The following is a 16,374-nucleotide window of genomic DNA, read 5'->3' as shown; positions in this document are numbered from 1 at the left end:
AAATCAATGGTTGATTGCATTGCTGGGAGTGGCGGGGGAATATCTCTGGGATACAAGAATAGTCTCGTGTCTTGAGAACTTGAAGATAAAGGAACATGCAACTCAAAAGGAGATACTCGGGATGAGACTAAGGAGTGTTGGTTCACGAAATTAATGGGTATAATTTATGGATATATTCATGTTCCAGAGTCTTCTACCTTCCCTGTTAAACCCTGTGCATGTTCCAGTGTGTCTTAGGCTATGTCTAGACATCAAAGATCAAACACTGAAAAGTTATAACATAAAAGATATATATTGATTTCATTCTGTGATTTGACAAAACCTGCTGTGTGAATGAGTGGTCCACACACAATATTTCAAAAAGATGCAACAGATCATGAAAGTTTGCTTGAGTATGGGGAGTATTTCTACTTACCTTATCTAATTTAGAATGCCTGCTCAGCAAATTCTTAATGAATTGCTACTGATCACATTTCAAATTGGGAGAGATACCCCTGTTCATTTGATGTACATATTAATATGGTGTATGCTTCGCAAGGCTTCATTTGAACTCTGAATTTTGAATCAAGCACATAAAATAAGACACATATCAATCAAATGTCAGATTATCTATCTTGCAGCCAGCCCACCCTCTTCATAGAGTCAAAGTGAGAAATCAGAATGGTAATGAAATCAGTATCTCCTAGAGCAGGGATTCCCCACCCTGGGCCCATGGACTGGTACTGGCCCAGAGCCTTTTAGGCACAAAGCTACAGAGCAAAGATGAGTAGGTAGAGAAGAAAGCTTTGTCCACATTTACTCCTGTTCTCCATTGCTTCTTTTACTGCCTAAGCTCCGTCTCCTGTCAGATCAGCAGCAGCATTCAATTCTCAAAGGAGCCCTAACGTGAACTGTGCATAGTGGGGGTGTAGGTTGCATGCTCCTTGGAATCATCCCTAAACCACCTCCTCGCCATCCATTGAAAAATTGTCTACCATGGATCCAGTCCCTGGTGCCCAAAAGTTTGTGGATCACAGTTCTAGGGCATCCTCCCCTACATTCTACAAAAACCCAGCAGACCCCATTCTGCTCAGCACAACTGTCAGGATTCTCATCTTCCTATGCAAAGCAGTACTTCAAAGGGTAGGTCTGTTGCATGTTGGTATCTACTAGACATTCGGATTTGACCAGAGACAAATGTTCTGCTTTTAAGTGCAGAAGGAAATCAACAAGGTGTTTAAAACTCAGTTTGCAGGGCTTGATGCATTTTATAACTGGAATTTTTAGAAAAATGTGCTCTTGTGACAGTGCTGCCAATGGCAGTAGAGATGTGCCACTGTATGCAGCTTAGGGGCAAAGATGATGAGATGGACATCACTGCATGATGGAACAGCAACACGTCAGGATTTTTAAATTCCCCAAGGCAATGGGACAATTTTTACTGGAGTCTTTTGTAAAGGATACCAACTATCCACTCCGCTTTTGCTAGCAACATGGAATCAATGTTTCTTACAGAAACATCTGTAGTCCATGAGACTATGTTGACAAGGCCACTGATTTTCTTACTCAGTGGTTTCAATAATGGTATTGATTACTTTGCTTTTATTTTGTTTGACTTGCTTTCCAAGGCCATCACTGGAAACTACCCCTTTAACAAAAGAAAAGAACAATGTCAATCACACACATCTTGCACATTTGAAAAGTCTCTTGTTCTGTAACATCAAGCATCTATCATGAGCTGGATTCTGCAAGAGATGGCAAAAGGGGAAATGGGGTTTCCCCTTCTTCTCAGACTACAGATCTCCCTGCATTTGTAATTTATCAGAGCATATCCAGGTTAGGCTAGTGATTGGAGTCACAGACAGTGGGTCTTATATGAGAATGGAGATGGAAAGGGAAGTCCTTATTTTGACAGGTGGCTGGAAATTCACTTGAGTCCATTAATATCTACGGAGTTTGAGTAGGAACCCTGAGGTCACAGCGTTAAATAAGTCAGAAGCCTTCCAGGAAGGAACTTCCTTGATAGTGGAGAACAGATCTCAAACCTTATACATAAATAAATATATGATACACGTGTATACAAAGTTGGACAATGGCTAAAGAAAAAAAAGTATGGGCAGGGATAAAACATAAATTGCAATACAACTTTAGAAGGTTTGACAGCTGAACCGAGACCTGAGCAAAGTAAAGGCATGAGCCAGGTAGATAATATTTTGGGTTGAACAGCCAGCAGGCACTATGCAAAGACCCTGTGGTTGAGGCATGCTTGTGTTTCCCAGAAGAAAGTCATTCAGTGTAACCAGGGCATGCAAATAAATAGTTCTAGAGATGATATCAGGGAGATAGCCAGGCACTTGACTGTCATTTTAGAACTTGAAAGTCATGAAAATATTTGGCATTTTACTTTCAGTGTAATGGCAAGGCACTGGAGTGCTGGTTTGGATCTGACTTGTTTCTTTTTTTAAAGCAAACAATTGCACTGCTTTATGGAGACCAGAATGCAAAAGGTCAGAGTGGAAGAAAGGACAGTGACCAGGAGAGTCTTGCCTCTGACCAGAGATGGGAGATGACATCCTGGGAGAGCACCCTGGCAGTGGGATTCAAGAAGTGGTTGTCTTTGAGCCATATTTTGATAGGAGAACAAATCAGAAGCCTGTGTTGCCCAGGCTGGGTTAAATGTCCATCCCGCCCTCTTGCTCGAGCATTTATCAGTTATTTCCTGGAGTGCCAAGGCTTTTAGTCACTGTGGGAAGCAAATCCTTTACCTTCACAATAATTGTCCTTTGTAGGGACTTTGTTGAATTCTTCAGAGTGTAATAACTTGCTGTTGTGCTTTGAGCAAATTTTGTGTGTTAGCAAGTATGATAAATTCTATGTGTATGTATATATGTGTGTTTATGTCTAGACACACATGCATGTAAAATTTATCTCAACAGCATAATGAAGTGCGTATTATCATCATCTCTATTTTGGAGATTAAAAGAGGAAATGCTCAGGCCCAGAAGTGTTTGGTAACTTTTCTGTGGTCACACTGGAGTCTGCAGGAAGCCAGAGTGTGTCTCACTGAGTCACACTGTCTCTACATGCTCCTCTTACCTTGAACATGGAAAACTGACCCTCAGCTTCCTGATGGAATTTTTCCTTTCTCCAGCTGTGCTGCTGTGCTCTTAGAGAGCTAGGATGTGTGTGAATTGGAGTGCATTGTTGGTAAAATTCTGCAGGAAGCTGAGTGCACAGGACAGCTCACCTCTGCTGGTTGTTCTCGCGGGTGTTTATGTAACTGGACTCATCCCCATTGGCAGCAGGTATCTGCTGAGTGCTCCTGTGTGCTGGTACTGGCCTAGGTATGAAGATAAAGTCACAAAGGCAGTAGAAGCTGAGTCAGGGAGATGTTGCACATAAAAAAGAAAAAGCTAAACAGGCAAATTGTGTTCTAGATCCATACTAAACACTTGTTTTACTTTTGTTGAAAACCAACATAACATACTGTTACTTCCTGAAAAATACCAGACAGTTTAAACTTAGTTGGTTTTGCACAAAGTGTGAGGTGGAAGGCTCCCTGCTGCTCCGTGCCAAGGAGTGTGTGCATGTATGCGTACGCACGTGGACGAGAGGAAGCTGTGACTCCCTCCAGCAGCAAGGCTGTGCCCTTCACCACACCAAGGCCCATCATGGTAGCATGAGAAGCCAACCTGAGGACTGAGCCCCAGCTCCCAAGCAATCTGAGACCCAGCCACATGGAGCAGGGTAGGGACCTGTGAAATAGCCTTGGCCCAAGGAACCCATCTGCAGAGGCTGTCAAAATTGTGGGTCAGGTGACTGTTTAGTTTCCTAAATAATCATTAGAAGCAATGTTCAGCAAGTTCAGGGCCACAAGGGAGTGTGACTACCACTTCCATCCTTCAATCCCCTCTTTGCACACATACACAGAGGCAACTTCAGTAAAACTTCAGAAGCTATTTTGAAGAAAAGCCCAAATTGGCCATTCCTCTAATTGATCCTTCAGCCAGTTTCACTTAATTGTCTTCCCTTACATTTGCGTGATTTGATTATTCAGCAAAGTTGTCATGCAGCAAATTGATCTGTGGTTAATTAGTCTGTTTCCAATATGGTGTGCTGTGTATAATACAAGATGTTCTGAGTGCTAAGGAAGCACGTAAGCAAAGAAACTTGATGAAAACAGTATCTGCATTTGTAGCAAGCTTACTGTGTGCATAAGGCATTGCTCTGAGCTTGTTACATGCAATAACCATAAAATGTCCTGATCAGTTTACTTGTGAAAAAGAAAACTATCTGGAGAGCTCTGAATTAGCTTGAGTGGGAGAATGTTACACCCATGCAAAATTGAAAAGAAAGATCAGTAGTTATCAAATGCTATCAAGTGATAGCATGATAAGTAAAATTTATCTCAGAAGTAGAGCCTTTCTGTGCTCTCTTCCCCGACTTGCCCCTGGTCCACCTTGACATGAGTTGGAAGTATAAAGTACATGCTTAATAAACTCAGCATTAAAAGTTAAGTAAAAAAATTTCATTAGTGATTGTGTATGTATTACACATGGAAGTGATAAGAGTATGACTATATCAGAATAAAATATAAAAATGAATTTTATGTTTCTTTTTACCTTTTAAAATGTGGCTGTTGTATAGTTCAAAGTGACATATGGGACTCTTCTTCCTTCCATTTCTGTGAGATGCCATAGTTCTAGTTACATTTTTTCTTTGGCAGTTATGTCCTGACTTTGTTTTAATTTTGCCTCCAAGTGAGAGTACTTTGTGTGTGTGTGTGTGTGTGTGTGTGTGTGTGTGGTATTGTAGAACATTCCTGGGGGTTCACCCTGCTTCTTTCCTCTCAAATCTTAGATCTGCTTGGTGGCTGAGCGAGTCTGCCAGTTATACACAGAGTGAGCTCACATCCAGGGGAAAAGGCAGAAGCTATAATACTGTCAGTGCCAAGTCAAAACCTGACATTTGTTAGGAAATAACTAGCTGGTGACCAGTAACCCTCACCTCACCCTCAGTATAGGCTTACACAGTCAAGACACAGCATAATCATCTTTGTTTATGGACAAAGAGGCTGGCATAGAGGAAAACTTTCCGAGATTTTTTAGCAAGCATATAACAGAGGCAGGTTTGACTCTAGGAATTCTGACCTGAAAGAACCCTTAGCTACTGCTCAACCCTGCTCTTCTGCAGGATATTTAAGATCTCCTGAAGGATTCAAATGTCTCTGTGATCCCTCATGTGGGTTATGTTGCAACTGGGATGCCATGTTGATTTCAAATTGTGATGGAAAATTTCTAGTGACTTTGATAGAGCAGTAGATGACACAGAGAAAGTGAAATGGGGTTTCTAAGAGAGCAGGCCTTGTACTTGACCTTAAAGAAAGTGTGCCTACTGCTTCTTTATTGGAGGAGGCATTGGACAAGTGAATCACATGGCCATAAGCAGGGCTTATTGTGTCTTCTGAAGTCTCAGGAATTGATTGCTGCTCTGCTCTGATGCATCCAGAATCAAAGATCTTACCTTAAATATGCTTTATTGGGATTTGGATTAGGAAAAAATAGTGAATTGCTTTTAGCAGATACAGAAAGAATGATTTCCTCTGATTTGTCACAGGATACATGGTCTGGAGCTTTTAGATTCTGTAGATTTGCATGTGTGTTTATGTATATACAGTTCAGATGCGTGGCCAGTATCCATGTATGAAACTAAATCCTATGGATTTCCCTATACAAACTGAAGAGCTTGGGTACTTTCTTGTGTATTTTTTGGATGGAAATTATGAGGTTGAAAAATGTGCTAAGTGATTTCTGAAAGTGATCACTTTTTTTTTTTCGGTACCGGGAATCAAACTCACAACCTTGTGCTTCCCAGGCAGGTGTGTCACTGAGCTAAATCCCCAGCCCTGAAAGCGATCACTTTAAAGTCAAACTGAGGAGTTGAGCAACAGAAGAAATCAGAAATGTCATAGCTATGTAGAGATCAATGGAGAATTTCTTCCATTTGTACTTGTTCATATTTTAAAGATTTTGCTCTATTCAGAGTAATTTTCTAGATATTTTGAGTTATGACACTATTTTGGTTCCTCTAACTTAAATGTATCTTGAGAAGCTTTCAGAATGTAAGAGCTTTTCACCCTCATGGTGTAAGCCATTAAAAACTAGAAGGCTGTCATAGATATAGAGGAATATTTCCCTCATAAATGCATTCACTAAGGCTAACTGCGCAACTGAGATCTGAGACTCAGATCTCTGCTGACAATCCATGAGAAAGCGAATAAGAGTATCCCTTAGCTAAGCCATTGCTCCAAATTCCTCCCCAGTACACTCAAGATTTCTCCTCTTAATACTTTGGGGAAGATCTTTGTCTTATTTGATCAAACCAGCAGGTGTGCCCGAAGGTCCTGCAAATTCTCTTAAATATTCCTGTGGGAATGAAATGGCCAAATGACATTAGTTTCTTGGCATGGTAGGTGAAGATTCATCATCATTCCAGAAAAATTTGATCAATATCTTGGCCATTATTATCCCCAATATCTCACTAAACTTGTGCATACTCAAAGCCTGCAATTACTGTAGTCTGAGATTTAAAAATTAGTGGTTTGTATCTTGAGCCTCTTGGGTGGTCTAGTAGATGTTTATTTGCATGAGGGAAGAACTCATCAAAATATTCCAAAGTATTCCAAAGCAGGAATCTGAAATACCTTCTGTAGATTCACAAATTCCAGGCAGTTTTGTCTACATTCTGAGCTCAGAAATGCTTCACAAGTAAGGGAATCTATTAGAAGAAGAGCAGGTGTGGACATATGTTCCCAATGCATTCTCTCTGGTGGATAGAAAGCTACTGCTCACCAGTGAATTACTTAAACCAGCAACACATAACCCAAGGAGTTTGTTTGTTTGTTTTTTTCCAAAAGTCATTTAGCACTCCTTTGGAAAAATTTTCAACACTCAAAAACTGAGGGTGATGAAATACGATGATTACCTAATGAACATCAATCACTTCTTCTTGGGTGCAAGTTAGCATCTGCTGTCCATTCTCACTGGGCACCAGAGACCCTCCACCATGGTGGATCCCAGGACCATTCAGTGGGCCTTGTTAAGAACCAGACTTCAGCTGACCCTCTAGGAAAGTGAAAGAGAACATCCATCCCCCTTGTTAAACCACAGCTCTATAAACGGCAGGGTGCTAGAAGCGCTGGCACAGGGTACCCTGTGTGGTATGTGGTTTGCATGGATTCATTTTCCAAAGTACTTTACAGACCGCAACTTAGATATAGAAAGGGGAGCCCTGTCACCACTGTAGTACCAGAGGCTGGGAAACACTCACTGATCCTCCTTAAGGCAGGAAAGCATGCTCAGCAGCTCCTCTCTGTGAGGGAGGGACACCAGTCTATGTGCTTCTTGTTGCACTTACACTGTCTGTAGTGTCTACGCTAACTTGTGCATCTCATCTTTGGGGTGAGTGTGTTTTATCCATCTTTCTGCCCCACAGGGGTTCCTCCAGCTGTCTCTGGGGCAGGAGACATGGTAAGATAATGCTACAATGAAAAAAAGGCCTTTAACTGAAATATACACAGTGAAATTAATTATACTCTTCTCATCATGCCCTTGTTAGAAAATCATGTGACTGTTACAAACTATAATGGGGGCTACCAACACCATCCTGTTGCACTTCATCAGGCTCCATCCTGTCTTAACTAGATTTGGAAAACATTAATAAGTAACACATTTCTTATTAACATTGGCACAGCCCTTTAACAAACCTGGGTTCATATTTCCCATTCAACAGGCACCAGCTTGTTCTTCTTTACACCAATTTAACCTTAAGTTAAAGTACAGCAATTTCAACTATGCCTGTAACTGATAAATTAGACAGATCTTAACCCCCCCAAAGCATCTGTAATTTGATTGCTGGAGCTCCATATGGTCATATTAGAACAGAAACTTTCAGTTGCTGCTGAGACAAAAAAAAAAAAAAAAAAAAAAAGATTGGGCTGATGTGAAAAACTTGTTGGTGAAATTCCATCTAAGAACCCTGCCATCGTGATCTCCTATATCTGTAGATGGCTTTAAAATGTATCTGGCTTCTTCTCAAGCACTTTATTTGTGCATTTGGTAGGGCACAAACTGCAGCAGCCTTTTAGGAGGGAGAACAATGAGGCCTAGGGTGAGAGATTTCTGTGAACCCTGGGAGCAAAGGCATCCAAAGGCAGGATTTGGACCTGCTTGCCTCCAGCCCTTGGTTCTCTCCAGGGCCTCAGGGTGCCTCCTGGTTTTAATTTGTTGGTAAGGTCAAAAAAGATGAGCTTTCATCATGGTTGCAAGCTGTGCTGCACTAGCCAGCAAAGCAATTTTATTTCTTTGTTTGTTCAGTTTTTCCCTAAAGGGTTTCGATGAGTTTAAGGCAACTCAGCCAGTGTTTTGCAAACTCTCAGGGGCGATGTGGGATTATACACTCTGTATCTCCAGTGTCCCCAGGAACTTTTTTTTTTTTCTGAGCGTCTTGAAGGTTTTTGAATGTCTTGGAGCAGCTAACCTAGACTCTTCAGAAAGCTTATTTTTTTCCTGGCGGGGTCTACTGATAGATCTACTAATGGAATTGTGTTTGGGGGTACAAGCGTATTCCTAGGCTGGCTTCTCACTCCTTCACTCTTTCTTCTTGCAGCTTCTTCTCATGCAGCAGCATCGGTGTGGCTCTTTGCCACCTGCACTTAGGTGGTGCACAGAACACACAGACCTCCATCTTCATGGTGCTCTCATACCCAAAGGGCAGACAGTAAATAATCAGGTAGAGAGGTGAATACATAAAATGACCAGGGATTTGCTATGGGACATGAAGTGGTGAGGACAGTGTTGAAAATTGTCCTTCACAAAGGGTTCTGAGAGCAAGAATCATCTCTCTTGAGAAATGACATTTGATCTGAGAAACAGGATGCAAAGAAGCAGGGGAATGAGGAGCACATGTCAAGGTCCTAAGAAGAAACTGGATTTGCATTTGTCCTAGAGCTATGGATGAGGCCAGTGTGCTGGGCACCATAACCAGGAGGTAGAGGGGAGTAAATGGGACTGAAAGAGAGACAGGAAAAACATGCAAGCTTGGGTACCATTCTGGGATCCATAGAACACCACTGAAAGGTTTTAAGTAGAGGAGATCTACTATTAGATTTACATAGATTTATATATAATTAGACAGATAAATGGATAAACAGATGGATGGATGGACCAGTAGATGATAGAAATGAGAGATGTGATAAATGTAAATTGCTTTTGCTTTGAAGGGGCAAAAGCTGGATAAAGGTCATTGAGTTGATTTTGATGTAGCTTATATCTGAGTAACAAGAGTGTATGTAGAATTCAGTAGACACCTTAAAAATTCTACCTGAAGTTTCTGGTATGAGGACACAGAGCTCTCCTGATCTGATCACACACTGCGCAATTCAGCCAGGGCCGGGGATTGTGGAAGATGGCATCCTGCAGATCAGGTGGTAACATGGCGATAGTCGTAAGACTTTTTCTTTCTACTTCTGTTAAGATCCTGGGATCTGCTGGCCTCTTTGGACTGTACTTAGCCAGCGCTGAGAACATTACATTGTTTACGTGCCTGGCATAGCTGCTATAAAAGTAGTGCTGGGGTCCAGATCTTGCCTAATAACCTTGTGTCTAAATTGTAGTGTCACACAAGGGCGTGTTTGGAAATTAGCATTTGAAAAGAAGCTCCCTTGCTTTCAGTTTGAGCTGACATGGTCCCTTTTCCTCTGTGGAAATGAAATTTATTAATCATAATAAAACCATCGTATTCTGAAGGTAGAGGTCACCCTGAGGAGAAAAGGAGCCTGCTCATTTGTGAGGAATAGTTCAATGCTGTTGTATTTCCTTCTCCTTGGAAGAGAATACCGCCAAATTATTACCTTAGGTTTTCTGCAAAGGTTGAAACTATGCCCAGTGTTAGAGCCCCACCCCTCAGAAAGAATGTGGGAGGGAAGAGTGGGAGCTGGATTTTCAGTAAATGCCTTCAGACTGCCAATAAGTTGTTTCCTACAAAGAGGAAATTGTTGCCATAATAAAGCCATTCCCTAAATTTAAAAAAAGTCATTGTCCCAGATTTGTATCTCGGTATTTATTTGGTAAGAATGCTTAGCCATAATGTCACTTAATAAATCCCTAAGGATTTTCAGTTTGCCTTTGCAGTTTATGCTCTGTTCATGTAACCAACTTTGCTGGATGAAAAGGGCATAAAAAATAATCTTATTAACAGGTTTTTGTGTAGACCAACAACAGACTGTTTCTCATCAAATGATCAATGCCAGAGTTATGTATCTTTTCATTTTATCCCTCTGTGTATGTCCTTTTGACCTAGTGTGTCAACGCCCAGGTTTTGGGAGGGACTTCCACAAATATATGATTTCTTCAGGAAACTTCACCCCTCATTTTAACACACCCTTTGCCTGGACCTTGTGTCTACTTTTCCTCACAGAGAGGAGAGTTTTTAATGAAAGACTATTCAAATGAGCAAAAGGACCCAAGTATATTGCAACAAATGAAGTCAGGAGGGAACTAATCATTTTTTAGTTTAACTGAGATCACCCATAGTGTCCATGCTGTGAGGATCAGGAGAACCTCACATGGAAGCTGAGTACCATATCTAGATCATCAGTGCCATCTAGAAGAGGCAAGAAGCTCTGAGAGTTAGCATGTGCTTAATATAAACTTTGTGTGATCCATTTATTCCCATTTGGGTTATAATTTGGAATCTGAGATTTGGACGTTCTTTCACCCAGCATCTGCCACCCCCTCATGGCACATAGTGCGAACAACCAAGTCAGACTCTTCTCTTGTCTGCTTACGTAAGAGAGCAGGGAGCAAAGACAGGACTGGATCCTGGACCTCTTGCCCCAACATTTGGCTCTTCCCAAGGACGTAGGCTTCTCACTGACTTCAGTTAACTATGAGACAGAAGGTTGGAAGGAAGTTGGAGGAAAGGGAGAGAAGAGAGGGATAAAGCACATGCAAATTGGACTTTTAACAATTGGAGGCAAGTTTAAGGTTGATAGTACAGATACAACATTTCTTCTTGACTTGTTCTACCATTGAAAGTCAGCCCAAAGCAGAAACCCCACAGATATCCCATTCTGTGGCAGATACACCCACCCCATGGGGTTGTGAGTATTGACTGCTAATGGAAGTAGCCACTCCCTTCTTCAGTAAATACTCTCTGCAGAGGGAGAGAGATGAACCCTGATATCTTGCAGGTCAAATGAGAAGAGCATGTGGCACTGGGGAATAAACATGCAAGGTGCCTGAGAGATTCACGGATCAGATCTGACTCTGCCTTGCTCTGTGGCCTAGAGCAAGTAGCGTGAATTCTCTGAAGGCCAGCTTCTGATCTGTCACCACTCCACATACCTGATGGGCACCTAGTGCATCTGGTTTCCATCCTTTCTCCATTTTATTCTAGTGCCTATCCTGGAAGCCATAGCAGTAGAGGAAGAAAGATATAGAGGTAGAGAAACTTAAAAATGAGGAAACAGTATTAATGTGCATTGTTTCAAAGGCCTCCTTTCTAAAATCTGGTGAAGGATAGATGAGCTAAAAATTTGGGAGTGATAGCACCAAAATCAAATGAGACCCTGATTCCTGATGGAAGTGGAAGAAGGGGTACCACAGACCCTTCAAGACTTCTCCCATTCAACTGTATCTGCTCTTTCAAGAGATCAGACAATGACTACAAAGATAGGCTTACTTTTCCCTTTCTATTTCACCATACCATTTGTGATAGATGACAGCTAAACCAAGAGAAAAGATGGACTTTTTTGGATCTACCCTCTGGGATATTTTGCTTCTTAACACTACTCTTTCAAGTTGTTTGATCTTGCTTACTTCACTCTCTGAGGTACCTACATAAGCCACAGAGAAACACTTTTGTGGGAAAAGTTATGTATGCGTATGTGTGTGTGTGTGTGTGTGTGCACCCACATGCACATGGGTGTGTAGTCATACACCATGCATTTCACACAACAACAGATCACAGTGGTCCTGTGAGATTATGCCACCTAATGACCTCATAGCCATCTTAGTTTGTATAAATGCAGTCTGTTATTTCCAACAATGACAAAATCATCTAGGGATACATTTCTCAGAAAATGGCCCCATAATGAAGTGGTGATGACTGTGTGTGTTGAACCGTCAGTGTGACTTCTCTTTGTTAAGTGGACCAAAAGGTGCATTGTGCACAAATAGAGCTCTCTCACAGTACATGCTAGAATAGAATGTTTCTTATTTTAAGATGAATATAACCCTTTCCTACTGTCTTGGTATTTTGTATTTTGTGCTTGGCATTGTTAGTTAGTAATTGCACATCATGGATCAGTCTTCACCTCTGCTTTCCTTTCAGTTACGGACGAGTTTATGCTGCCGACCCCTACCACCACACACTTGCTCCAGCCCCCACCTACGGCGTTGGTGCCATGGTGAGTACTGATTATTCCTTGTCCTCACTTCTTCCTGCCTCCCTTCCCTTCCCCCAGCTGGGACCTTACTATGGGTTGACGGTTGACATCCTCTCACTTTCCCTTAATTGAATTTGTCTCTTGTGCTAACAGCAGCTAAAATGCCACATTAATCCTCCCAGTAAACTTGATAAATGTCTTAATTTCTTGGCAATGTAGTGCATGTAAGTTATTATATTTCTAATTTTGCAAGTCTCACCTAGCAGAGCACTTACCTTAATGGAATAATTAGTCATTTTGATAATTAAATCCATCACTAACAGAATGCAGTGTCAATGCAGAACTTTTTTTTTCTTTTTTTTTCCCTCCCTCGCTGCTCATTCACATAGCCCCAAGGTTCCAGCCCCAGCACAGACTTCAGAGGAGCTAAGCTGCACACTTCCAGGCCTCTGCTGTCAGGCAGCTGAGAATCTGACTGCCTCTCCTCCCCTTTTACAATTCATGTTTAAAGTCATAGTCGCCCAGGAAAGAAAATAGAGAGAGGGGCACACTTTGTGTGTGTGCCTAGTACATAAGAAATTAGAAGGAATCAGCTGGGTTTGGGGTTGTCTTTTGTTTTGGGAGATCTGGGTTTTTGTTTTGGGATGGGTAAAGGGGAGGGCAGAAATGGGCGGTAAGGGTGGGGTGAATTTGCCTGTACTTGTTCAAACTTCTATGCACTAAAACTCTTGAGTACAGTAAGATGTGCCCATCATGTGAGAGTGTATGCAATCATTACAAAGCTTTGGCATGCAGTTTTCTGCTTGGATCAAGAATATCAGTCCTTATCCTAAAAATAAACCCCATAGGCATTCATTTGAATCGCCAAGACTTAGAAAAAGAAAATGGTTAAGTACCACCTCATAGCCATTTAAAGCCATGGCCAGACAACTCCCTGGAGCTTGGTCATAGAAACCCAACCACGATTCGGAAACCTGTTGTTTTGCACAAGCTTAATTATGTCCAGCAATGCGTCTGTACAATCCCCGCTCAAGGTCAGATCCCATACAGATTGCCGAGCCAAGTCAGGAAGCAGATTTAGATTTCCATCGTGATTCTGCATTCGACAACTCCACTTCCACACGTCCACTTGAGGGATGTCTTGGAAAGGAGAGTTGAATCCCTACCTTCAATAAATCGTCTAGATCCAGCTTTCCCCAAGGGAACGTGGTATTAATTAATCAATCAATCAAAGAAACAAACAAAATGAGACAGTGCAAATCCTTCAGTTGTCCAGTTTATACCAAAGTCCTTGTAGCTAATAGGACTGGCTGACAAGTGTTAGCTTTATAGCGATTTTCTTTATAAGGAGCTTTTGGGGAGGTCAAGACTGGCCCTATCTTGAGCTCTCCAAGAATGACCTGGGATGGGTAAGGGGGTGCCTCCATTTTGGTTGGTTTTGAGTGTCTATTTTTTTCACATTAGTCTTTTTGATGATCCACATGTTGCAAAAGGAAAATGTAAAAAACACACCCCTCAAATTGCTTTGTTTCAGAATGCTTTTGCACCCTTGACTGATGCCAAGACTAGGAGCCATGCTGATGATGTGGGTCTCGTTCTTTCTTCATTGCAGGCTAGTATATACCGAGGGGGATACAACCGTTTTGCTCCATACTAAATGACAAAACCATAAAAACCTTCCAATGTGGGGAGAAAGGAAGCTTTCCGAGGCCTGAGTATTGCAATACATGCAGTAGTGCATCATTTTAGCAACTCTAAAAAAAGATAAAATAAAAAAGAGGAAAAAATTACATTTTTTATCTTATACCTCAGATATTTTGTTCTGTGTATTTTAATATTGTGGGTCTTTCATTTCTGAAGGTTCCGTAGATTGGTTGCTGGCTGTAGGAGTTTTTTTGTGGGTGATCTAGAGAGATGCTAGTTATGAATAAAAATTGGTTTAGGGCCATATCCAGAGTGCTATATTATGTAAATGAATTATATATGCTGAATCTGAAGCTACTGGGGTTAAGCTGTCTGGGAAGAGTGTAAGTGACTATAGTAGTCATTTTTTTCTGCATCTGCATTATTTTATTTTGTGAAGGGGAAGGTCGGGAGGGGCTTAGGGGTTTGGGCCTGGGGTTTGGCTGAAAGAAAAAAAATATATAGTAACTGATGAATCTAAACGACCCACTGCACCAACGATCATATATCAACGGTTCTAAGTTACTCATTGCCAGTTCAAGCCAAAGGTTATGTTGTTAAGGGGCTGCTTCTAGTAGCACTTGTGCATTGGATTTGAACGAAGCTGTGCAAACCCACCCTTAAAACCATTCCACCCGGCAGTATTCAGCTTCTTAACCAGCCGCTAGTTATTTAGGCAAAAACTACTAGTTAGGCCATCAACAAGTATTCTTTTTATATTTCTTCCAGTATAATAAATTATTGATATCATTGCTGACTTTTATATTATGGGAGGGAAAAATAACATTAATAAAAAGGTGATAAAAAGCACTGTTTCTATTTTTTTCTTTTTTTCCAAAAAAAAAGAAAGTAATAAAAACTTAAATTCTTTGTACCAGTTAAAAAAATGTATAAAATTTACATCTGTGCAGTGGAGTTGTTAAGTTCTAGAAACAGTCGATGAAGCTTTAGTTTTAGCTTAGTAGAAACAACTGTTAGAGACAGACGTATAATTTTTATGGAATTACATGATAATCATATTCGGATTTATAGACGCATTTTACAAGTATTGCAATCATTGAGTAGAGATAATCATGGTATTTTCATCAGCTTGGTACTTTTTGAAACATGACTACATTGTGTGAGCAAACTGTAATTTTTCAGTCTGTGAAAAGCCTGCCCTCCCAACTCTCTGCCACGCCCCAGGACTATTTTAAACCAGTATCTTTAGCTCAGTCTCCAAGGCCCAGGACACTTGTCAGAAGGAAGCAAAAAAAAAACAACTAGATCCCCATTCTTCATCCCCAAAGAACAAGCCCCTCACCTTCTGTCGAATGCAGGGCCAGAGCTACACAGCTGAAAAATTGCAGCTTGTCTGTATTTCTTCTGTTGGAACACTTCCCATGTTGTCCTGTTTACAAGTTAACCTAAGTTGGGGTATCTGTCACGGGTCTTCCTGTTTTTGTATTTAAATTTAAAAAAAAAATAAATAAAACAGCAGCAGCAAGCTGTCCCTGAGTAGTTCTGCTGCCATACCTAAATCTTCATGTGTGCAGTGCAGGCCGTATGTACGGCACGCACTTTAGTAAGTTATCAACTCACCGCTGTGACCTGCCAATCCGCTGTAACAACTTCGCTTTAAAACAAAACCAAACAAAAGTTTAAAAAAAAAAGTGTTTGTGATCCAGCTTTTCCTTGTCATCCTATGTGCATGCCGTAAGATCAGTTGGATATTAAACCATCAATAAAGTTTCACAAGATTTGAAAATAAAGTTTCTGTAGCTTCCATATCTAAGGCAGACTATAGTGATCTCGAGAAGAGAAAGAAAGGGGGAAAAACGCTGAGCAACCAAAAGCATAGGAATTGTTCTTCGCACCAGACTCCTTTGGGTGGGGCAGGGGAGGGGCGAAGGGGTGTTTCAAAGCAGCGCTAAGACATTCTCATTCCCCCACCTGGAAAACAGTGTGATCACACTGCGGGGCTGCTTGATGCTATTCAAGGAAGCGATTTGTTAAAATGCTATGGCATCCTGCCCCAGAGGGAAGAAAGATAGTAAGGAACAGGGGCTGGGAAGAATACCTTGATTTTTCCCACTTGCCTCAGATTTCAAAATCCAGAATTTTGCATCGTGTTTGGAATCACAAACAGAACTCTTACTGTGTTGGTTAAAGTAAACTTCATTTGCAGTTTTGATTTTCATCAATGAGCTGTACTTTCCCCCATGGTTGTATGTAGTTTTAATAAAATCATTTAGAGCAAGCGAGTGCCAACTGATGTCGCAGAA

General features: G+C 41.2%; 1 protein-coding gene across 16 annotated transcripts in view; it reads left to right on the top strand.

The window, feature by feature from the left end:
* The window catches only part of Rbfox1 (RNA binding protein, fox-1 homolog (C. elegans) 1), a 349,342-nt gene extending 333,481 nt beyond the window's left edge, over positions 1–15,861 (top strand). For 8 of the 16 annotated variants that reach the window (XM_005391227.2, XM_013517915.1, XM_005391225.2 and 5 more), the window contains 2 exons: positions 12,373–12,448; positions 12,817–13,955. In XM_005391227.2, coding sequence (XP_005391284.1) covers positions 12,373–12,448; positions 12,817–12,964 — 224 coding nt within the window. In that variant the 3' untranslated portion in view covers positions 12,965–13,955. The other 8 variants (XM_013517919.1, XM_005391230.2, XM_005391229.2 and 5 more) reach the window with 3 other exon arrangements.
* The last annotated feature ends 513 nt before the right edge of the window (positions 15,862–16,374 follow it).

This window comes from Chinchilla lanigera, unplaced genomic scaffold (assembly GCF_000276665.1).
Source record: "Chinchilla lanigera isolate Chin_1 unplaced genomic scaffold, ChiLan1.0 scaffold00041, whole genome shotgun sequence".
Lineage (NCBI taxonomy): Eukaryota > Metazoa > Chordata > Mammalia > Rodentia > Chinchillidae > Chinchilla > Chinchilla lanigera.
Note: the sequence above shows the minus strand (reverse complement) of the source record. Positions and strands in the feature narration are given on the sequence as shown.